The sequence below is a fragment of the Rhopalosiphum padi genome, chromosome 3, assembly GCF_020882245.1.
Source record: "Rhopalosiphum padi isolate XX-2018 chromosome 3, ASM2088224v1, whole genome shotgun sequence".
Taxonomy (NCBI): domain Eukaryota; kingdom Metazoa; phylum Arthropoda; class Insecta; order Hemiptera; family Aphididae; genus Rhopalosiphum; species Rhopalosiphum padi.
In genome coordinates, this window is record NC_083599.1 from 82,520,671 (window position 1) to 82,546,953 (window position 26,283).

The 26,283-nt window shown below is 33.7% G+C and overlaps 3 protein-coding genes across 3 annotated transcripts; 2 read left to right on the top strand and 1 right to left on the bottom strand.

Moving 5' to 3' along the window:
* Positions 1-10,212: 10,212 nt before the first annotated feature.
* LOC132927383 (uncharacterized) lies at positions 10,213-12,113 on the bottom strand. The gene is made up of 4 exons (XM_060991900.1): positions 11,126-12,113; positions 10,823-10,921; positions 10,563-10,759; positions 10,213-10,426 (listed from the first exon to the last, which is right to left on the bottom strand). Exons 1-4 carry the CDS (start codon positions 11,177-11,179, stop codon positions 10,282-10,284), a joined length of 495 nt encoding a protein of 164 aa, XP_060847883.1. The 5' UTR covers positions 11,180-12,113; the 3' UTR covers positions 10,213-10,281.
* Positions 12,114-14,651: 2,538 nt separating this feature from the next.
* On the top strand, positions 14,652-18,931 carry LOC132927381 (uncharacterized). Its single transcript, XM_060991899.1, has one exon. The coding sequence runs from the start codon at positions 14,659-14,661 to the stop codon at positions 18,190-18,192; it is 3,534 nt and encodes a 1,177-aa protein (XP_060847882.1). The 5' UTR covers positions 14,652-14,658; the 3' UTR covers positions 18,193-18,931.
* A 3,839-nt stretch (positions 18,932-22,770) lies between these two features.
* On the top strand, positions 22,771-23,656 carry LOC132926903 (uncharacterized). Its single transcript, XM_060991321.1, has one exon. It carries the CDS (start codon positions 22,771-22,773, stop codon positions 23,512-23,514), a length of 744 nt encoding a protein of 247 aa, XP_060847304.1. The 3' UTR covers positions 23,515-23,656.
* Positions 23,657-26,283: the final 2,627 nt, after the last annotated feature.

Genomic DNA, 26,283 nt, shown 5'->3' on the forward strand with positions numbered 1-26,283 from the left:
TTGTCTGCTCCATGACCGGACACGGTTGATAGGAGGTCAACCGCCTTTTTCCCAGCCTCAAGGGCTGGACTCAATCGATCTACTGTTGTCGATCGGTCATTAACTGCCGCACTGCCATCATCATCCGTGGGCAGCGGTCGCGCATCACTCGAGTTCAATTCCACCGGTACCGTATCAGTAATCAGTACATTCGGGACCCCCCTTAAGACAGGCGAGATGAGTCGCCACCATTTCGCGGTGCTTAAGGGTCTTTCGCCGCCCCTTAATAGACTCATGGGTGCGGCCCCGATGCTTTTCATAAAACTGGCCGTTAATCTGGCCGGGTGGAATGTTATTGAACACGAGTTCTGCCTCGAGCGCTGCGAACAATCTTTGTTCCTCGACGGGCCAACGAGCTTTGCTCCTGACCACGTCGATCTGGTCATTGGCAATTTGCACGTGGGCACTGCTAACGTGGACACCGACACCAATTTTGGTGGCAAAACTTTTTGTACAAAAACGACACTTGTACGCGGATGTGGCCGAGGTGACAGTCCCGACTACGTCCGCACCAACACGGTTGCTACCGCCCGCTGTTTGGGATGCGGTAGCTATCCGAGGCATAAAATTATTATTATTCAATGTGTTGGTTAAGAAGAGCCCGTGACGCTTGGCGGCGCCGCGGACCCGAGGATTCATCCCGGTCTGTACCGGCGCACCGGCCTCGCTGCTCAGAGGCCGACCTGGGACTGGTCGGCGGGTTACCCGACTATTACGCGAGATACCTCGGACGAAAGGGCGTGTTTCATGTACCCCCGCCGAGTTGATCACGGAAGAGACAGCCGGACTCCACATGAGTCCGATGCGGTCGCCCGACAAGCGCACGCGCGATGGTGAAGGTTAACAAGGTATTGCTATTGTACGTTTAAGGTGTAACACCCTCCAGCCTCTCGGCACCGCGGACGGTTTTAACCTACGCGGTACGCCTCCAGACAATACCCTTCTGATTGGGCCGAAGCCCTGCACCCGATTACGGCACCGCGGACGGTGAAATGACACCCCGCGGGGCTAACCAGCACCAACTTATAATCTTAATACTTTTAAGGCGACCGAGAGCCCTTCCGCCCACGGGTAATGTCGTGCGGAAACGCTATGTACTGAGGAACACCAACTGGATTGAATTCAGAAAGACATTGAGACGCCTTAGAGATGCGCGGGCGATTGAACTCACATCCCCGGATGTAGACACTTGTGCGAACGCACTCATGTCAATACTTGAAACGGCATGCGACTCCCACATGAATCAAGCCAAGGTCGGCAGGCTTAGACCGCCTCTCTGGTGGTCCCACGACTTAGATCGGGGACTTGCAAACTTAAGGCGCTGGAAAGTGAGAGCAAGAACGGAACGAAATCCGTTCAAAAAGAGAGCCATTAGAAGGAGATACCAAATCCTCAAAAGAAAGCACAACAGAAATTGCTTTAAAGCAAGACGGAAATCCTGGAGGGACTTCGTGACAGATTCAGGAAATAACGAACCCTGGGGACCCGTCTTTAGATGGCTAAAATCAGGTGGGAAGCGCCCATCCGAAACAATTCCAGCGTCCATACGAAAAATAGATGGATCGTATACTAGTACGCTTAGGGAGACCGGGTGAAAGACTGCTTGAACAGCTGGTCCCTGCGGATAGCTGTACGAACGAGTCGGCCGAACAGATGGCCACTCGAAGAGAGTCCGGGGTTCTAGTGGGTAGATTCGCATTGCCGGATCCTGGGATAAATGTGAGCGCCGACCCAATCGCACGATGCGACACCGTCGAGGTACGTGCGGCCATATGGCGCATGAAAACTAGTAAGGCCGCAGGACTGGACGGAATAAAAGCAGGAATACTAAGACATGCCTGGCCAGTCCTGAAACGAACAAATCGTTCACGTGTTTAATACCTCGCTCTCAACGAGAGTATTCCCAGGTATTTGGAAAAACGCGGCCCTGGTCGTGATTAGGAAGGCGCCTGAGAAAGACCCGTCCAAAGCGAAGTCTTACAGACCGATAAGCCTTCTCTCGGTGATAGCTAAGGCGTTGGAACATATCATTGTAGCGAGAATCCGTAAAGATACGGATCCTCACATGTCGACCAGGCAATACGGCTTTACTAGGAACCGCTCGACGGTCGACGCGATAAGCCACGCTCTTGAGTGGTCGAATCAGAGACAGGAAAAGTATGTCTTGGGTGTGTTCCTTGACATAACGGGGGCTTTCGACCGCCTCTGGTGGGCACAGCTCATTCAGGACTTAAAATCCGCTAAGTGCGGTGACGGACTAATAGAACTCACCAAGAGCTATCTATCTGATCGACGCGCACACATGAACTTGGGCGATCAGAACCTGACAAAGACATTGACCATGGGAGTACCCCAGGGATCAGAATTTGGTCCGGACCTTTGGAGGTATGCAGTCAATCCGCTCTTGGTCGAGGAACTCCCCGTCGGTACAGAGCTGATTGAGTATGCAGACGATCTGGCATTACTAGTGTCAGGTAAACATCGCCCGGAATTGACGGCAAGAGCGAAAGCTCTCCTCGATAGAGCATCGAACTGGGCGGATAAGAGGAAACTCACCTTCTCAGCGGCCAAGTCACAGGCTATCTGGCTGAAGGGTACGCTTAGTAAACCAATAGACCTGAGGCTTGGTGGAGCTAAAATCAAGATGACTCCTGAGGTAAAATACCTCGGACTTACAATTGATATTGACAGGAAATTTAGCTCGCACTTAGTGGAAAAGGCGAGGAACTCCTATGCGCTCTTCAATCGACTAATAGGAGTGGCTAAGTCCAGCTGGGGACTTAAGGGTAGTATAACGATGACCCTATACAAATCGGTATTCATACCAAGGATTTGTTACGCCGCGTCGGTCTGGGCTGAGGAATGCATGAGACATTACCATCACAGGACCAGAGCGAACATGGCTCAAAGACGCCCGCTTTTAACAATCACGAAAGCGTATAAGACCACATCGACAGAGGCACTGCAGGTCCTCGCCGGAGTACCCCCGCTGGACCTTGAGCTGATAAGGTTGGCAAAAGTCGAGCGGGATCAAGACGCTGTGAGGAGAGGAGATCTAACGGCGACAGAAGCAGCTGTCAGGGCTGAGCAACACAATAGAGTTACCACTCACCGTTGGAACACAAGATGGGTTCTCAGCAAAAAGGGCAGGTGCACGATGTCTTGGTTTCCCACGGTACACGATAGACTGAGAAGAAGGTGGTTCATCCCGGATCACTTTACCTCTCAGTTTATGAGTGGACACGGCTGCTTCAACTCATCGCTGCACCGTTTCAACCTTTGCGATACAACGCGTTGTGGATGCGGCTTCCCAGAGGAAACCGCCGAGCATGTGTTACGAGATTGCCCAATCTTTGACCAAGAAAGAAAAGACCTCATTCTCGCGGTGCAAGCGGCTGGTGCGAGGTGGCCGTGCGAGAATGAGTTCATGACTTCCTCGGAAGCCATGTTCCTTTCGTGGGCTCTCTTCTGCAAGAGTCTTTAAATAAATAAAAAATAACAATTAGGTATAAGAATATTTAAAAAATAATTTCATCAATAGAATCTTTAGGAAGTTTTTAGAATTTATTAATTTATTAATTTTACGAATTTGACAAAGGGGGGGGGGGGGGGGGGTATTGACAACATATTTATAGTTTTAAATGCGGTGGCAAAAATTAGTTTTTTGGAGTTACACGCCTATTAAACGGTCGAATCGTTCTCAAAGTGTCACAAAACACTGTTAATACCCACTAACAGTGGTTAAGGGAAAGTTTTATACTTACGGTGTGGTCAATGTAGTGTGGTGGATTGTGAAAATGGTCCTTGACTCAGGCTCCGTGGTCTAGCTCCAAACAGCTGCAGGATAGTCCGTGCAATAGTCCGTGAAATTGTCCGTAGTCCGTAGTCTGTGCAATAGTCCGTAGAATAAACAGGTTGCGAAGAGGTCAAGAGAGATCTCTAAACTGATGATCATAAAGGAAAATGCACCTGTATATATACCCAGCAGGTGATGTTGCCCGGCTCACGGTTGGCTGATATTTTTATGGTATAACAAGGCAAAACGACATCATTAGTCAAGTTCCTAGAATATATCGGTGTGGTTTTACATCGGCCGATTCCAGATTTTTTTTCCCCGGGGTCCGACCGGTGTGCAGCGCCTGGGCTCCCGCCGCGGTGCCCGGTGAATCGCCCGGCGACTATCTAGCTGAAACACAGCCTCCCGGGCGCGCAGGCCTCCCGCGACGGTCTGTACCGGGGGAAATCGCGGGTTGACGGCCGGTAACGAACTCACGTCGACTCGGCGGCGGCTACGAACTATGTAGCAAACGTTTCTAGAACATTGGCCTACGTTCAGAGGCGTTTACTCGAAAACAAAACTCCTCCCGAACACTGGTCGGCGTTGGTCACCGTCGACGTCGATCTCTATATTGAATACTTTAGACTGTGAGTAGTAACCGTTCTTTGAAATACAGAATTCGTCGAACGTTTTATTTTTATATTTATATTTTATACCTAGACGCGAGGAGATCGGGCAGACAAAGGCGACAACAATCAACTACTTGAAAAATTTGAGAATGCTGTTCCACAACATTATCAACTCTTTCATTCACGAGGACCCCACCTTCCCGAAGGATTTCGATTTAGCGCCCTGCGTCAAGACGGTCACAGCCATCAAGTTGTTAGACCACAAGCTGGGACTTGTGTACAAACGGACGACCAAGCAACAGCCAGGAGAGTTATTCACGAGGAAGACAAGAGAGGCCGTAACCCTGCCCGAGTTCGAAGCTGTCGTCGACTCCTTGCGAAAGATCAAGGGCACGATCGACGGAAATTTGCGATTGCTGGAAGACAGGTTCGGGAACTCGGGCACGGTGAACGTCCGAAGTGAAAAAAATAGTCCACCGGCGGAGAAGGAGGTTTGAAAATGCGCGTCGTGATCGCTTAACAGGCTTATAATTGACCGCTAACATTTTTTTCAGCTCTCAAAACTGTGGCGACAAGTTACGTGTGCGCTGGTAATCGATGTGCTGTGGACCTCCAAACAGCGGAGCGGGGTCGCCGTCGGGATGACCATCGGCGAGTGGGAGTCCCGTCGGATAATGGACACCAGGTCCATTATCACAGTAGCCGAACATAAGACCGGAGATAAGGAGCCCGCCACGCTCGTCCTCGAAGAGGACATCGGCGATCTGATGGAGAGGTAGTGATTAGTAAAGATAACGAATTACGCAAAATGAGAAACACATCGGTGTGTTCTGTTTTCAGATATTATCGATTAAGGCTGAGGGTCGGGTACGGTAGGCCAAACTTTTTTGTAACCAACAGAGGCGAAAAACTGGTGAAGATTTACGTCGACGTGAACAAAACATTTGGCGCCCGTTTTTCGGCGACACTGTTCCGGCGCATGGTCGAGACAGAGGGCCGTTACCACGACGCTGCGACGTCTTCGGGGATGGCGAAGGCGTTGCAGCACTCCGAGGACACGGCCAGCCGCTACTACCGTGTGCCGGACGCCGCGGAGGCAATGAGACGACAGGAAAACTTGGACCGGGTCGAACATACCGCGCTTCTCAAGGGCTAAGAGTAAGCGAACATACCTTCATCAACTGCAACACACCGCATACTAACCATAACTTATTTTCAGCTTCGAAGACTTTTTCCCGGCCATTGCCCATTCTCCTTTCCCGAAGTGGGAAGCGGCGGCGAAAACTATAAAGGAAAGCGATGTCATGGTCCAATATCCGTCGGCCGTTATAGATATGGACTTCGTCTCTAGGCTCCGAGACCGCTATGACGCCACGGTCATGGCAGACAGGATAGACGTGCTGGTGGAGGAGGTTGGAAATGCCGGCTACGATCGAGCAAACATTACAGAATACGCCATAATAGACGTGGCGAAAAGAAGAAAGGTCCACTTCTTCTTGGCAAACCTTAAATATAAGAAAAAATTAATAACAAAAGTATTGTCAAAAATTAAAAACGGCACATAATGTAAACCATATTGTTGTAGTACCAATTTTTATATTTTGTACAATCTATATTTACTTTTAATAATTTAATAAATTTTGTCGCATGTTATAAATAGAAATAAAATTGATATACGCTTGTTAATTGACGATTATAAAATAAACATTATTTGATTACCTTATAATCTTAATACTTTTAAGGCGACCGAGAGCCCTTCCGCCCACGGGTAATGTCGTGCGGAAACGCTATGTACTGAGGAACACCAACTGGATTGAATTCAGAAAGACATTGAGACGCCTTAGAGATGCGCGGGCGATTGAACTCACATCCCCGGATGTAGACACTTGTGCGAACGCACTCATGTCAATACTTGAAACGGCATGCGACTCCCACATGAATCAAGCCAAGGTCGGCAGGCTTAGACCGCCTCTCTGGTGGTCCCACGACTTAGATCGGGGACTTGCAAACTTAAGGCGCTGGAAAGTGAGAGCAAGAACGGAACGAAATCCGTTCAAAAAGAGAGCCATTAGAAGGAGATACCAAATCCTCAAAAGAAAGCACAACAGAAATTGCTTTAAAGCAAGACGGAAATCCTGGAGGGACTTCGTGACAGATTCAGGAAATAACGAACCCTGGGGACCCGTCTTTAGATGGCTAAAATCAGGTGGGAAGCGCCCATCCGAAACAATTCCAGCGTCCATACGAAAAATAGATGGATCGTATACTAGTACGCTTAGGGAGACCGGTGAAAGACTGCTTGAACAGCTGGTCCCTGCGGATAGCTGTACGAACGAGTCGGCCGAACAGATGGCCACTCGAAGAGAGTCCGGGGTTCTAGTGGGTAGATTCGCATTGCCGGATCCTGGGATAAATGTGAGCGCCGACCCAATCGCACGATGCGACACCGTCGAGGTACGTGCGGCCATATGGCGCATGAAAACTAGTAAGGCCGCAGGACTGGACGGAATAAAAGCAGGAATACTAAGACATGCCTGGCCAGTCCTGAACGAACAAATCGTTCACGTGTTTAATACCTCGCTCTCAACGAGAGTATTCCCAGGTATTTGGAAAAACGCGGCCCTGGTCGTGATTAGGAAGGCGCCTGAGAAAGACCCGTCCAAAGCGAAGTCTTACAGACCGATAAGCCTTCTCTCGGTGATAGCTAAGGCGTTGGAACATATCATTGTAGCGAGAATCCGTAAAGATACGGATCCTCACATGTCGACCAGGCAATACGGCTTTACTAGGAACCGCTCGACGGTCGACGCGATAAGCCACGCTCTTGAGTGGTCGAATCAGAGACAGGAAAAGTATGTCTTGGGTGTGTTCCTTGACATAACGGGGGCTTTCGACCGCCTCTGGTGGGCACAGCTCATTCAGGACTTAAAATCCGCTAAGTGCGGTGACGGACTAATAGAACTCACCAAGAGCTATCTATCTGATCGACGCGCACACATGAACTTGGGCGATCAGAACCTGACAAAGACATTGACCATGGGAGTACCCCAGGGATCAGAATTTGGTCCGGACCTTTGGAGGTATGCAGTCAATCCGCTCTTGGTCGAGGAACTCCCCGTCGGTACAGAGCTGATTGAGTATGCAGACGATCTGGCATTACTAGTGTCAGGTAAACATCGCCCGGAATTGACGGCAAGAGCGAAAGCTCTCCTCGATAGAGCATCGAACTGAGTAGTATGTATTTGTATGTTCTGAGCACTTTTGGGCAGGGAGATTTTAAAAGTTTAAGGGGGACTTTCCCCCTCAAGCCATTTTTTTTTTCCCTGTAACACGAAAAACACTGTTTTTTCAAAAACCATAATGTATGTTCTGAGCACTTTTGGGCAGGGAGATTTTAAAAGTTTAAGGGGGACTATCCGCCTCAAGCCATTTTTTTTTTCCCTGTAACACGAAAAACACTGTTTTTTCAAAAACCATAATGTATGTTCTGAGCACTTTTGGGCAGGGAGATTTTAAAAAATCAAGCGGGACTATCCGCCTCAAGCCATTTTTTTTTTCCCTGTAACACGAAAAACACTGTTTTTTCAAAAACCATAATGTATGTTCTGAGCACTTTTGGGCAGGGAGATTTTAAAAGTTTAAGGGGGACTATCCGCCTCAAGCCATTTTTTTTTTCCCTGTAACACGAAAAACACTGTTTTTTCAAAAACCATAATGTATGTTCTGAGCACTTTTGGGCAGGGAGATTTTAAAAAATCAAGCGGGACTATCCGCCTCAAGCCATTTTTTTTTTCCCTGTAACACGAAAAAACACTGTTTTTTCAAAAACCATAATGTATGTTCTGAGCACTTTTAGGCAGGGAGATTTTAAAAAATCAAGCGGGACTATCCGCCTCAAGCCATTTTTTTTCCCTGTATATCATACATATTGGTTACACTGTATCTTTTAAAAAAATGTTATAAATTGTTTATTTAATCCACTTTAGTTCAGTTAGTAATAAACCTTCGTTTGATCAAGTTCTGTTATTTTCTGTTAAAACATTTTTTTTGTAAGTGAATATTTTCAGTTTTAAAAAATGAATTTTCGAAAATTTAGCAACAATTTTTGCTCACTTGTTACTTTAGTACGAAACAATGTATATCCTGCACATCCACAATATACTACATTTTCATCAAGATTGAAAACATTCAATTTATTTCCACTAACTTCATCTCAAGATAAATACTCATTAGCTGAATGCGGTTTTATATATTCAGGAAAAAAAGATATCGTTGAATGTTTTTGCTGTGGACTTATCTTACATAATTGGGAAAAAGATGATAATCCATGGATCGAACACTCAAGATGGAATCCGAAATGTATATATGTTCTATTATCAAAAGGAAATCAGTTTATTGAAAATGTGATAAAAAAATACGGTAATATTAACAACATTTGTGAATGTAATTGTGAATCTAGGTCATATGATACTGTTTTCTGACAAATTGTATGATTCTAACTTCTAACTTTTTTATGCTATGGTAAATAAATATTTATTATTATAATAAATAATTTAATTGTGTTAATACATGATATAATACCTCGTGAACATGTGGCCTAGTGGGATAACGCGTCTAGTTTAAATTAAATATGTTAATGTTTATAAAATTTCAGGTTCTATGGTTAGGTAAGTAGGTAAGTATAATAGCCCTTTACTCGTTATCTGACTTGGCCACATGTTCACATTTTTTTTTTTTTTTTAAATGTCTAGACCCCCCCCCCCATAGGTTTAGTATATAATATGTAGAAGTAAATAAAAATTACTAGTTTAAGCTAAGCTTCCTACTGATCATATTCATACTTAAAAACAATAGCTCTTTACTACATTTTTTTTTTTTAATATTTTAGAAAATTATTGTTGTTCAAAAAGTGTTCACCATTGGTAGAACTCATCAACATATAATATGAATCCATCACTCGTTGTATCAAAATCAGTGTTCGATATCCGTCCTTTTAGCAAGAAAAGTGTGACGGTTGGACTTCTAGTTAATAAACAGATTTCAATTATTATATTATTAGAATGTAAATTAACTAAAAAAGTTGTAACGCTTGATCTAGAACAGTGGTGCACATTAATGTGTGAAAACAATTTTAATACAATTATTAATAATTTACATACTCGATGTAAACGTGTTAGAATTTCAGACAACTTTTTCTACTCTGTTAACGTAAACCAATCAACTATTGTTTTATATTCTAATGATAATTACATAACATTATCTCATGTTGATCTTCATCGTTTAAAACAATTACAACATTGTATAGACTTGTATATAGTTGAAAAACAGAAAAAGTTGGAATCATACCAAAAAACATTCGATACAGCTTACGCGTTAATCAAGGCTGACGTAAACGGGTTACCATTGTCTTGTCAACGAAACGAGTTTACAAACCAATATATTCAAAATTATGATTTCAGCTATAGCAATATACAAAGTGATGATATTTCATTCATGTACGAGCTATTACAATTTCATTTTAATTCTTTATCAAACATGATTTTGCAGGATTTAATAATATTGTAATAAAAAAAATATATATATATTTATGAATTATGACTTTTTCAAAATATTTCGCTATCGAAAAAAATATATCATTATTTATTAATACTGCTTATATAGTTATATATTAACTATTAATAATAATTTTTATATTATTTTTTTTTTTTTTATTTTAACCTATGAATGTATTATTTTTTTTTTTATTTAAATAAAATAGACATAATATATTGTAATTAAAGTTTTATTATTTATTAAATGATTTCCACCACTATTATAAACATAGTTTATTACATATCAAATACGTGTAATTTTTTTCTTTGAATCCTTCATAAATCGGTCGAAAAGTGTTTGAACCAATTCATTTAGTTCACTCGATATGGCTTGGTCCTTTGCCTGATCGGTTATTGAAAGTTTCATCGAACACTCAGCATGTTTCCATCTATAAAAAATATTCATACAAAAATTATTTTTTATAATAATATCTTACTTTAAAAATAAATAACTATAGTATTAATGTATACTATAGTTATTTAGTTATATTCGAAGCGCGATAGTAAAATAATATTATATATCACCTGTCCTTAGAATCAACATGCTCAATGTTTTTTGTTTTATAATGCGACAACGTCCAATAGTCAGTCGATTTTTCGTCAGCAGGTGCCTTTACAATTAAAATCCCATCGTCTTGCCGAATGCTCATTGAATTTCTGACTTCGAGTGCAATTTTGTGATCTTTCATCATTTTCCCAATTTTATCTCGATAAGAAACATTCTTTTAAAAAAAATAATTTAATTATAATTTTGTTCACCTGATGGGTTATGTAAAATCACTCACTTTTTTCGATTTTTTTCCATTATTTTTTTTCTCACATACCCTCTTTTGACCACCCGGTTTTGTTCCAGTTTTTCTATCTTGCGCTTCTATCATATCCACCTATAACAATATTTAAGCGATTAGTTAATGTTTTTTAGTTTATACACAGTTTTAATTAAATGTTTAATAATTTCAACATTTAAAAAAGTAATAGTAACGTTATATTTATCTTTACCAACTATGGCTTAATATTTGATTCTATTTAAATATAAAATAATATATCTATATAAATATATAGACATATTTTTTTTTTTTTATACTTACATCGCTTACAGCAAAGGATTCTTCATCATCACTCCTAAATGAATTGACCGACATTATTTAGAATGAGAAGTACTTAGAAGTACTTAGAAAAGTATTTTAATTTAATAAAAAAATAGAAAACTATTTGTATAAAAACATGGACTCGCTGTAGACTCGTTGAAGTAGACTGAAAAAGTTATATCAAAAGGCTTCCTTATATATGTGTTCTCTCCCCGGTCACAAGTAGTCTGAGTTCATTATACGACCTCACCCTCGTTATTACATTCTTCAAAACCAGATTTCTTTTTTTTTTTACCTATTTAATACATTAATCAATAATAACCTTTTCTTATTTACAGATAAGCAGATTTCATAGTTTAATATATAATATGTAAATAACTCAAATTAATAATAGTTCTGAGAATTGCCAGTATTTTCGAAACGTGTTCGACTGTTTTTATTTAAAGTTCATTATACGACTACGACCTCGCCACTATATAATCTTTAAACCCAGGGTTTTTTTACCTATTTACTATATTTTGACATTTAACAATAATAACAGGTTCTTATTTGCAGATATACAGATTTCATTTTTTTTTTTTTAGTATATAATGTACAAATATTTCAAATTAATAATAGTTCTGAGAATTGACAGTATTTTCGAAACGTGTTGGTCAATGTTTTTATTTAAAGTTCATTATACGACTACGACCTCGTCACTATATAATCTTTAAACCTAGAGTTTTTTACCTATTTAATATATTTAACAATAATAACCGGTTTTTTTATAAAGTTCATTACACGACCACGACATCATTACTATAATCTTCAAACCCAGGATGTTTTTATCTATTTAATATATTTTGGCATTTAGCAATAATAACTATTCTTATTTACAGATATACAGATTTCATATTTTTTAGTATATAATGTGCAAATATCTCAAATTAATCATAGTTCTGAGAATTGACAGTATTTTTCGAAACGTGTTCGTTAATGTTTTTATTTAAAGTTCATTATACGACTACGACCTCGTCACTATCGTTATATGATATAATCTTTAAACCCAGAGTTTTTTTTTACCTATTTAATATATTTTAGCATTTAGCAATAATAACAGGTTCTTAATTACAGAAATGTGGATATCGTATTAAAATATAACCTCCGACTCTGTAAACATAATATGAATATCATAAAAAAAATAGTATACTTTCTATTAACACAATTGATTATAAGATTTTTAAAGAGATGGAAAATTGAGTACTATATAATAAGGAAACATTTTTTTAAAAACATTCAGTTTTATTGTGAACACAAGTATACGCAGAACACCAACATTTTTTTTTCAAACATCTACAGAAATTTAAATGTAAGTACTTATTGTTATTATTTCAGTTTTTATTGTATTATATAAAATTATTTATAATGAATCTAAAATTTTTTTTTATTATATAAAATTATTTATAATGAATCTAAAATTTTTTTTTTAAAAAATAAATAAATAGTTGAATATAATACCAACTTTTATCATAATAACGCTACAGTAATGTAGCCTATATTATACGTCAGGTAACATTTTATTTAAAACAAAATAAACGATAATAATATGATAAAATTCAATATTTTCGTTCTTAAGGATAAAAGAAATATCGATAATATTATAACCATTAAAAGAATATTAAAAATGATCTAATACAAGTTTTTTTTATTTTTTTAAAATTTTTTCTATCGGTCTATTTTATTTAAATATTGTCTATTAATGAAATAAATTAAACATTTTTTTTTTAACCATTTTTATTACTAGTAATAGTCCTAATCTATACTTAACAATAAAAAAAATATATAATATAAATACTTATAAATTAAAGAATAATACAATGGAATCTCAAATCAAATATGTCAACACATTAATCGAGGAAAAATTAAATCAAAGACAGCAAAATGATGAATTTTCAAATAGAGAGGAAGAAATTAAAAAAGAAAAGATTAGAATAATAAATAAAAATATTCGTCAGGCATATAAAAAAAAAAATACCGAACCTAGTAGAAATAATAAATTTAAGAGATGAAAAAAATAACATTTTTAAGCGAGTACAATTATACTAATTATATTGGTTTACAATGCGATAGACGCATACGCAAAAATTTATCAAATTTGTATGATCAACTAGACGATCTAAAAAATGGTAATTGCGAATTTGTTTCTATATTAAATTATAATCGTCCGATTTCAAATCACTAGTTATTCAATTAACCATATTTAATTTAGTTTTATTTTAATGTTATTATTGATTAAACTATTATTAATTGTTATTTTTATAAAATAAAAAAATAAATATATCAACATTCTGAATTATTTTTTTTACTTTAACAAAAAAATAAAGAATATTAGGTATACACTGAACCTAAATAGAAAATAAACATTGCTAATGATATGAAACTGTTTTAATATAAATAATTATAAAGATGAAGATAAAAAGTTTTTTTGAAAAGCGGAAATTTAAGTTAATCACAGAATAATGAGTACTATTTGTATCAACAATAAAATAAATATTAAATATTATAATTATGTTTTTCAAAAAATACTGTCCATTTATAATAAATAGCATGTAATACATTTGGTTAACATTAATTTTCAATCTTAACTCGTCAACTATTGATATGAAATAAGACAAGTATTGTTTTTGTAAATAGTTCATATATTCGTAAAATTTTCATAGAAAATGACCTTCTGTAGATGTGGTCGGTTGTATGAATCAATGAATCTAGCGTACAGATGGCAAAGCTCCAGTGACTTTTATAGTTCCACATTACACTCGTTTTGTGTGTCGCTTAGACGATTCGTTAACATTTATAACCGACCCGAATCCGATAATTCGGTGGCTACAACGGTGTGGAATAACATATGAAACTATTTTAAAAACTAAGTTTTATTCGAGTCAATAGTTGGTTTGGTAAAATATATTTAAAAAAAATTTTTCATATTTTTTTAGATAAAATATATAATACAAAAAAATATTTTTTATAGAAAAAATGGATTTAGAAATGGATTATGCACATCCATTATTTGATCATATCAAAAACGAAATCAAAAGACTAAAAAATGAAATGGATAACAACGAAAAACAAGAAATACTAGATCAGAGAGAAAGAAAAACTGCGCTAACTTTAATTAAAAGAGACATTAAAATGTTAAAACATGAAAAATTTTTAGCAAAAACATACTCATTTGACACAGAAAAAGAAAAAAATTTAAAAGAAAGAATAAAAAAATTAAAGGAAACACAACAGCTTGTGAAAAATTATTATGCCCTTTATTCGTATACAAGTTTTGAAAGAGATAATTCAACTCATAACCTATGCAATAAATTTTATGTATTATTACGCGACATGAAAGCACTAACAGAACCTATTGATTTTATTAATTAAATTTATATTACTTGAAACATTAGATATTATTTATTTTACTCAATGATTTTTTTTATTTAATAAAAATAAAATATTTATATATATTTAAAGAGAAAAAAAAATGTTTTTTTTATTATAGCCTTACTATGAAAAGAAAAGTAATTACAAAATATCAGCGTATGAATACGTCGGGAACCGGAATGATTGAAATCGAGAGATTTAAAAAATGTTCAAAAACTTTCATCATCAAGAACAGCAAGAAATATACAGACTATAAATCATTTTTTAGTTATATTTCAGATAAGCTAATTTCTAAGTTGAAAAAATCATGTTTAAATACATCGATAAAATTTAATATACATGTTGACACTGTTTACGAACGTCCAGTAACCCATGATATTCAGGATATGGCTTTTAAAACTTCAAACATTTTAGCATGTAGTTCATCTGATTTTACTATTTTATTGAACAGAATGTTTAATAAAATATTAACTGAGGAATCAGAATTTATTGCAAAAGGTTCAGGTTGGTCACTTGTATCAATAGATGGGTTACAATTAAGAATTAATTTAGTAAACCCTTTGAAAGGAAGTTCATATATTGATTTACCTATATTTATAAAAAAAAAAAAAGCCATTATAAATGTTAGAAATAAAGATGAATATTGTTTTAAATATTCTATACTTAGCAAATATGATAAACGTTCGAATAAATCACGATTTAACCAAACGTATTTCAATATTCTAGAAAAAAAAAGTGGATTAAATTTTAAATGTATTGATTTTCCGACACCAATAAAACAAATAAAAAAATTTGAACGTCTAAACAATGTTTCAGTTAATATTTATAGTTTAAATAATAAAAGTAATATTTTTCCTTTATGTATAAGTAAAATAGAAAGAAAAAATCATTTTGATCTATTTTTATACAATAACGATAAAACATTACATTATTGTTATATTAAAGATTTCTCAAGATTTATTAGAAGTCAGAAAACTAAAAATTGTTCTAAGTTAATTATTTGTAAGAGATGTTTTACAATTTTCGGGAATAAACCGTGTAAAAGTAAACTTTGGGGTGAAGAAGGATTGATTAAACATAAGCAAATGTGTGATAAGAATGAATTAGGAAGACCAATAATGTTTGAAGAAGGAAAAGATGATGAATTCATATATTTTAAAAGTTATAAAAAAACCAATAGAATACCGTTTGTTATTTATGCTGACTTTGAATGTATTTTAAACCCTAAACAGACTATAGAGTTGAATAAAAGTAGTAAAAAATCTAAGGTTTCTAAAACCCATATTACTCATTTACATGAAATTATGAGTTATGCGTTTTATGTAAAAGTTGACTATGACAGTATAACAGAAAAGCTATTGCATCAATTTAAAATTCCAACAAAGATAATAATGTATAGAGGTAAAGATGCAGCAAAAAAGTTTATGGAAAATATGATCGATATTGGAAAAAAGATAAATGATGTATATGAAATTAATATACCAATGACTACATTGACTGAAACGGAAGAAAAACAATTTCAGAGAGCGGAGGTTTGTGAAAAATGTTTATTATCTTTTAAAAAAAATAATTTATTAAAGGTTAGAGATCACTGTCATTTTACTGGTAAATATAGACAATGCCTTTGTCTTAAATGTAATTTTGTAATAACTAATCCATCATTTGTTCCAATTTTTTTTCATAACTTATCCTACGATAGTCATTTTATAATTCGAGAACTTGGTTGTGATAATAATGATATCCATGTTATTCCGAATTCATCAGAAAAATATATATCCTTTAGCAAAGAAATTGCTCCCAGATTTAGTATAAAGTTTGTTGACACATTCCGTTTTATGGCCTCCTCATTAAGCGAACTTGCAGAAAATTTGTCTGAAGATAAATCAAGGTTTAGAGAAACTCTAAAAATATTTTCTAATAAAAAATTAGATTTAGTCACACGAAAAGGGGTTTTTCCTTATGAATATATTGATAGTTGGAGTAAATTAAATGAAACTCGTTTGCCTCCGAAATCTGTATTTTATAACTCTTTAAAAGATGAAGAAATTAATGATGATGATTATTCTCATGCTAAAAAAATATGGAGAGTATTCGATTTAAAAACTTTGGGTGAATATAGCGACCTTTACTTGAAAACTGATGTAAGTATATTAACGGATGTATTTGAAAATTTTAGAGATTTATGTTTATCTACTCTTAAACTAGATCCTGCTCATTATATGACTGCTCCAGGATTTGCTTTTGATTGTATGCTTAAATATACTAAGGTTAAATTAGAAAGATTAAAAGACTTTAACATGCTTTTGTATTTCGAAAATTCGATCCGAGGTGGAATAACTCAATCAACTAAAAGATATGCTAAAGCGAACATACCAAACATTAAAGGTTTGAACTATAATCCGAATAAACCAATTACATGGTTAACGTATCTCGATTGCGTGAATTTATATGGAAAGTCGATGTTAACTGAACTACCTTTTAAAGATTTTGAATGGGTTGATGACTTGGATATAGATGTTACAAAAATTCCAAACGATTCAAAAGTTGGTTATATATTAGAAGTCGATATTGATTACCCTAAATATTTACATAAAAAACATAACGATTTTCCATTTTTACCTTTAAACGAATGTCCTCCAAATTCAAAAGTTAAAAAATTAATTACTACGTTATCACCGAAAAAAAATTATATTATACACTATAAAAATTTGAAACAAGCAATTGCTAATGGACTTAAATTAAAAAAAATTCATCGAGCTATCCGATTTTCACAAAGTAAATGGATGGCCTCATATATTGAACTCTGTACAAATATGAGAGTAAAAGCTAAAAACAACTTTGAAAAAAATTTTTGGAAGTTATTAATTAATAGTGTTTTTGGTAAATGTATGGAAAATGTGCGTGCTAGAATTTCTTTAAAGTTGGTTTCATCAACTAGAAAAGCAAGTAAATTAATGATGAAAACTAACTTTAAAGATAGAACTATATACTCTGAAAATCTTATGGCTATTCATCAACATAAGGAAACTATTAAATTTGATAAAGCAATTTATGTAGGATTCGCAATTTTAGATGTTTCAAAAACATTTATGTATGATTTTCATTATAATGTAATGAAAAAAAAATATGGTAACAAAATAAATTCTTTATACTCGGATACAGATTCTATGGTATATGCTATTCGAACACACAATTTTTTTAATGATATAAGATATGATTTATCACCGTTTTTTGATACATCAAATTATCCTATCGATCATTATTGTTTTAGTGAAATTTATAAAAATCAGCCTGGTTATTTCAAAGATGAAATGGGTGGAAAAATTTTAAAAGAATTTGTTTCATTAAGACCGAAATTATACGCTTACAGAACTGTGGACGACATTGAGGTAAAAAAAGCTAAAGGTGTAAAAAAATATGTAATTGAAAAACATATGCAATTTAGACATTATAAAGAAATATTAAATGCATATATAAACCATAAAAATGTTGATGATAAACAAACATGTAGAAACATGAATTTTATTCAATCGAATAAACATATCGTCCATTCTAAAACAATGAATAAACTTGTATTAAGTGCTAACGATGATAAACGTTATATAATGAATGATGGGATTAAGACACTAGCGTATGGACATTACAAAATTAAAAAATAATAATAATAATAAATAAAAAAATAAATTACATACATTAAAAAAAATCTTTATTTTAAAATATCTGCTGACGATATCCACGAATTATGACTTGAATCGAAACCCATCCATTTAACAAGCATTTTATCTTTAACTTTTTTTATAATACGCTCAATTAAAAAGGTGTTCGGGAAATCAGTTAATTTAATTTCTTGTTCATAAAAACCTCCTAGAATTATATTATTTGATTCATCCTTTAGTTGATAAGTTATCGGGTTTGTATGTAAAACTTTTGTTATTGTAAAAATTTCCGTTGTCCAATTCGGTGTATATCCTTTACTAAATATATGTTTGTATTTTGATATTCTCACTTTATCATTAATTTTAAGTTTTGGTTTATAAAATGTTTTATTATCTATTTGTACATTTGATTTAATTTTACTTGTATTCATTCGAGCTTCATACGGTGTACACTTAATTGTTCTATGTTTTGTATGATTATAATTATAAATAATTTTTGTTATTGTATTATACCAATTCCATGTACCTGTTGCAGTAAAATGTTTATATATATTATTTTTAAGTGTTCGTATAACACGTTCACCAATTGAACACTTGATAACGCTATACGAACTGTAATGTTTAATTTTATATTTTTTCATTAAATCTTGAAATTGATTGTTATAAAATTCTGTACCATTATCTGTTTGTAATAATTTTGGATTAGCTTGTTTTAATATATTAAACATACCTTTTGTACATTCTTTTCCTGTTTTATTTTTCAATGATTCTACCCATACATATTTTGTGTATGTATCTATAACAACTAAAATGTATTTAAAACCAAGATTTTGATTGGAATGAGATTGCATGTCCATTAAATCAGCTTGCCAAAGGTCATCCTTAAATCGTGTTATTACACTACGTCTAGGAAATATTTTTCTTGCAGGTCGATGTAGCTCATTGGCTATACACTCTAATGTAGACATTATACTATTATATTCCTTTCACGTAATTCTTCTAAAATAGATATGATTTCATTATTTACACCAGTATTACCAGCAATTCGAGATGATGTTATAAGATTTAATCTAGTAACTAATTCATTCGGATCATCATAGTACACTAATTGTGTTTGAGGTATTACATCTTTATATAAACCGGAACCTTTCTTAGTCGTTGGCGATAAACTAAATTTAAATAGCTGACCTGTTGGAGGTTCTGTAATTTTAGAACTATTCGTAGGAGAAGAAAAATCAAATGAAGCATTTTTTATGTTTGAATCATCAATAACGTTTCTTCGTTTAGCGCTTGAACTAGATAAAAAGTTATCAAATTGTTTTAAATTTAATCGGGAATTTGGAGTTTTAATTTTTGCGTTATTAATTTTTAATATTTCCTCGTTTAATTGTTTTTCTTCAATTTTCATTCGTTCATAAAGAGGTTTTACAACATTCATCCATTTGAAATATCCTGAAGTTTTAGGTTTCCCGTCTGCTTTTAAAAAGACTTTAGTTATTTTTAAAATATTATAATATGATTCCATGTCTTCCATAGTCATATTTTTTGGTACTTTTTCACATAATAAAGACCAAAGTCCTTTAGTCCAAGGATAGTAATTATCGAGCAAGTGTAATTTACCGTGTTCGAAAGTAACAGGCATATTTGATATTTTAAGTTGATTATTAACCGCATCGTAATGCATACCATAAGATTTATCATAACGTTGTGATTTAGGATTTGAAATTAAAAAATTGTCAAACGATGAATTCAGTACACTATCGCTATCTTCATCACTAGCGTACACGGTTTCTTCTTTTTTGATAGTGTCGGAAATATGTGAAGTGTTTTTTTCTGACAGTGTACTCAATGGTTCCAGTAAAGGTTTAAATGTATCACGAAAATAGTTATCAGAATCTATAATACCACGCTTCATATCCATTATTTTACGTTTGATATTTTTTTTTGATGTTACCAAATTTTCTAACAAAACTTTGTCTTTATTCATTGCAAATAATAAACTTGATATAACTGCTTCATCCGACTTTAGATAATACTATGCAGATTTTAATACTATTACAACTGTATTTATATTATTATTTTATTTTAATGAAAGAATGGAAACCACATCTATATCTACCTTCATTCATTTCACGTGTTTTATCGATAACCATAAATCCATAATCATTATGATTCCAACATAGATGAGAAATTTTCCGAAATTCAGAGAAATCCATATCTGCTGATGAATGGTCATTGAATATATGGCGTAAATTCGTATCATCTTGTTTAAGTATTATTAAAAAGTTTGAGTTATCTCTTACTAACTGTTTTGGTATTTTAGAATATGTTTGTGCTAAATAAAATACAGAACTAGCACCTGAATGTCTACACATTGAGAAGAATTCTCTAATTACAGATTGTGGATCACAAATCACGTCATCAAAAATTATGATAGAATTTTTCTTAGTTAAGTTTGGTTTTATAACTTTATCAGCACTTGAAAAAATGAAAAAATTGGCACCTTTTATATCATCTATTATTTTTTTTAGTAAAACATATTTTTCTTGATTAGAAGTTTTAGAGTATAAATAGATATTCTCAAATCTTAATCCGTTTTCATGCGTGATTAGGTTATACATTATATTTGTTTTACCTGAACCACTAGGACCAACTATAATAGCACGTATAGTATCAGGTAATAATGGTCCGTGTCTTGATGGTTTCTTTATTATTTGAGCATCTACATTTAAAATATCTAATTTATCTTTCTGTACAATCAAATCCATTTTCTTATAAATACTCTAGAATTTTCAAATTATAATCAGTTATAGATAATGCGTTCAACACGTAAGTGGGAATCAGATAAGACTGGCAAAGGTTTCGTAAATTTCCTTATAAATAGTCTCCCGTTTGAAGCCCATGTTCCAAAATATCAGTATTGTGGACCTGGTACGAAATTAAAAAAGAGGTTAGATCGTGGCGATAAAGGAATAAACCCATTGGATACTGCATGTCGTGATCACGATATTGTGTATGAAACTAGCAAAAATTTAGAAGATAGACATAACGCTGATAAGGTGTTAGAACTCCGTGCTTGGGAAAGATTTAAAGCAAAAGATACACCTAGAAAAGAGAAAATTGTAGCGTACGCAGTAGCTAACACAATGAAAGCTAAAAGAAAAATAGGTATGGGCTGTAAAGGTAAACGGGGACGTGTTAATAAAATAAAAAATGGGACACGAGCTGCGATAAAAAAAAAAAAGGTTAAGAAAAATTATAGAGGTAAAAGAATGATTCTAGCACCGGGTCAGACAGGTGGTGCAATTCCCTTAATACCTATTTTCGCAGGATTATCAGCACTTGGTAGTTTAATGTCTGGAAGTGCTAGTGTATATAATGCAATCCAAAATTCAAAAAGAAAAAAAGGTAACGGATTAAAAAATAAAGGATCAAGAAAAAAAAACTGATGAAAACGTTACCTAACAGACCACTTACATCTAGAGATATTATAAAATATGTTACAAAGTTTAATATCAATCATTTCCGTGGCGTCTTTTCACGAGATGACTTGCCTAAAAAACCTCATCAGATTGAATGTGGTATATTAAACTTAGACGTATCTTCAGGTGATGGAAGTCATTGGGTAGCGTTTTATAAAAATAAAGATAAAGTTATTTATTTTGATAGCTTCGGTGATTTACCTCCACCAATTGAATTACAAAAATACTTTAAGGGAAACAAAATTATATATAACTATTCAAATTATCAAGATTATAACACATTTAATTGCGGACATTTATGTCTTGATTTTTTACAATGTATGAATCAATCACATTAAGTTTGACAGGTAATGATACTACATTATCTGCAAATTATTTTCCATCTCTAAACGTCAACGAGGACTCGGAAATAGCTTTGATATGTTTACAAACGTTTAATTCATTTCCGAACATAAATTCAACTAATAACAGATTGGAAATAGAAGTTATCGGAGACACAGATAATAGATTTATTGAAAATGCGAAATTTGTATATGAATTTGAAGAAGGTTATTATGACATTGATGATATTAACAATAAAATTGGTAAAGAGTTATTAACCTTTAATAAACTAAAGAGAACATATTTATCATTCAGTATGATTATGGATCATATAGATTTTAGAACACATATAAGATGTGATGGAAGGCTATATTTTGATATTCCAAACAGTATAGGCTCTGTATTAGGGTTTGAAAAAAAAAAATATTTTTCACGCGATGATCTTCACCGATCAGAAAAAGCTGTAAATTTGAACACAATTAATTGTATAAAAGTATTGTGTAATGTTTCACAAGGTTCATTCAACAATCATCTTCAAAGTCATTCAATTTATGAGTTTTTTCCGACCGGTAGAACAGGAACAAAAGTGACTCAATCACCACTAAACCTTATATATTATAAACTTAACAAAATAAATATCGATTCAATAACTATTCAATTAGTTGATCAGAACAATAAACCGATTGATAATTTCAAGGAGACATTAACAGTTGTTCTACATATTAAACGTCATGGATCTTAAAACTAATTTAAATTTTAAGTTTTTCTAGAAATAAATATGTATGAATCAATCACATTAAGTTTAACTGGGAATGAAACCACACTATCTTCAAATTATTTCCCGTCTCTAAACGTGTACGAAGACTCTGAAATAGCTTTGTTATGTTTACAAACGTTCAATTCGTTTCCAAACATAAATTCTTCTAATAACAAATTTGCAATACAAGTAATAGACGAGTATAATAATAATAATAATGAAAATATATGTTATATTGCATTAAAAACGGGATGTTACGAAATTGTAGATATTAACCGTCAAATTAAGAAGCAAATAAATTCTTACAATGAAGAAAATGGTACAAAAATAACATTCGATATTTCAGTTGACCATAATGATTTTAGATCATACATACAATGTAATGGTATAATTATGTTTAATATGATTAATGGGATAGCACCCATATTAGGATTTGAAAAACGAGACTATCCTCCGGAGTATGTAACTCATCGATCGGAAAAAGCTGTAAATTTAAACACAATTAATTCTATAAAAGTGATGTGTAATATAGCTCAAGGATCATTCAACAATCACCTTCAAAGTCATACGATTTACGAGTTTTTTCCGAGTGAAAAGACTGGGACAAAAGTTGTTCAATCACCGCCAAATTTAATATATTATAAATTAAATAAAATAAATATTGATTCAATAACTGTACAATTAGTTGATCAGGATTTTAATCAAATCGAAAATTTTGGTGAGACATTAACAGTTGTGTTACATATTAAACGTTACGGTTCTTAAGATGGGATTAAAATTCAATATAAACCCATTACTTCACGTTAATCGAGCTAGTCACACAACTAAAGTGTTACCGATAACACCGACTAAAGTAAAAAAATTAACGGTGAAAAATAAAAAAATTTTAAAGGCTCTTGGTTATAAACTAAATCATAATGCCTGAAAGTGATATTTTGGATATAAGTTCACGGTTCGAAACGGATTCTAAAATTACGAAAATTGAATATCATTCATATACACCGTATACAACTTCATTTAATAATAATGATGAAATACGTATATCAATCCAGCAAACAGATGTTTATCCGTATCTGCATGAAAGTTTTATATTTATAGAAGGTTCAATATCAGATGCTACAAAAGTAAAACTTTCTAATAATGGTTTTTCCTATCTTTTTGAACAAATACGACTTGAAATCAATGGGATAGAAGTAGATAGCACACGTGCACTTGGTATTACAAGCTCATTGAAAGGTTATCTATCAGGTACGCCAGATAACTTTAATTGTTATGAAAATGCGGGTTGGATTTTTAAAAATAATACAAACCCTGTAAATGTTAATGGTGAATTTAGTGCCTGCATTCCGCTGAAATATTGGTTAGGTATATTTGAAGACTTTAAAAAAATATTAGTTAATTCTAGATTAGAACTAATATTAACTCGAAGTCATAGTGATTTAAATGTGCTAAACGTAAAAACTAGTGGAAGTGCTACTTCTGGAAAAGTTGTTTTGAATAAAATTGTTTGGAAGGTACCACATATCACTGTTGATGATGAAGAAAGGTTGAAATTATTAAAACTTATAGAAAAAGAAAAAAGTTTGTTTATCCCGTTCAGATCTTTTGAAACCTTTGAATATCCTGAACTCGGGACCACTAAAAAAGTTGTATGGAACCTGAAAACTGCTTCGAAATTAGAAAAACCTCGTTTCATAATAATTGGGTTACAAAAGGGGCGTAAAAATTCAATAGAAAAAGATTGTAGTGTATTTGATCATTGTAATCTAACAAATGTAAAAGTTTTATTAAACTCAATAGCTTATCCGTATGATAACTTAAATTTAGATTTTTCTAAAAATAATTTTACCTTATTATATGATATGTATACATCATTTCAAGAATCATACTACGAAAAAAATATTCGGAACCCAATATTAAGTCCTTCTACTTTTCTAACAAACGCTCCAATTGTAGTTATCGATACTTCGAAACAGAATGATTCAGCAACAGCTTCATCAGTAGATGTTCAACTAGAAATTGAATCATCAGAACCTCTTACAGGTGTAACTGCTTATTGTTTATTAATTCATGATCGTATTGTAGAATATGTACCTTTCACTAGAGAAGTAAGAAAACTAGTATAAATAATTTAGAATTAAGGATGTATAATATTTGATGAAAAAACATATTATTAAATTATTTTTTTTATTTTAATCAAACAGTGTTCTTATTCAATAAAAAAAACAATTATTTTTTAAAAAAAGTGTGTAAAAATCAATTCTAGATGTGTTTTTTCGTGTTACAGGGAAAAAAAAAATGGCTTGAGGCGGATAGTCCCGCTTGATTTTTTAAAATCTCCCTGCCTAAAAGTGCTCAGAACATACATTATGGTTTTTGAAAAAACAGTGTTTTTTCGTGTTACAGGGAAAAAAAAAATGGCTTGAGGCGGATAGTCCCGCTTGATTTTTTAAAATCTCCCTGCCCAAAAGTGCTCAGAACATACATTATGGTTTTTGAAAAAACAGTGTTTTTTCGTGTTACAGGGAAAAAAAAAATGGCTTGAGGCGGATAGTCCCGCTTGATTTTTTAAAATCTCCCTGCCCAAAAGTGCTCAGAACATACATTATGGTTTTTGAAAAAACAGTGTTTTTCGTGTTACAGGGAAAAAAAAAATGGCTTGAGGCGGATAGTCCCCCTTAAACTTTTAAAATCTCCCTGCCCAAAAGTGCTCAGAACATACATTATGGTTTTTGAAAAAACAGTGTTTTTCGTGTTACAGGGAAAAAAAAAATGGCTTGAGGGGGAAAGTCCCCCTTAAACTTTTAAAATCTCCCTGCCCAAAAGTGCTCAGAACATACAAATACATACTACTTTCATCATCACAGTAACCTGCTCGAAGGGACGGCCAAACGTTAGCCAACCAGTTAGAGCAGATATCAGTATTAACTGCAGATGACTCACCTGAGATCTTGCCGAAACCAATGTTGTGCCGCTGTCGGAAACGCTGAATCCAAGATGCAGAGCATTTGCTCTAGCTGTTCATGCAGTAGCTGGAAACCCTCGGGCCGCCGTGCCGTACCGTATTCTTGTTATCGGCCGACTGCTATTGTTATTAATATATGAATTTAGATATATAAATTACACCGATTTCAACCCTTTAAAATCAAAATTTTGAAAATCGGGCGATGTGGTGACACTCAGGAAGGTATTTGGAACAACTCTGTGAAAAAAGTTAAATAGCGTCGTCACAAAATGGGAACATAAAAAAGGACTGTTCTTTTATATATAGATTATTATTTTCTATTTAATGTAGTAAAAAATGTATAATAAATTATAATTGAATCTGGGTATGTATGAATAATAATAAGTATTATAAAAAAAATAAAATAATGATAATAAATAAAAAAAACCTATAGTTTATATGTTCATTAATACGTATCAAACATAATTGTGGGAGCAGCGGGTTACATAATAATCCATATAAATAAAAAAAAAATTGTACAAAAGATAAAACTTGTTATTTAATACAGTAGAATAAAAATCTAGAAAAAT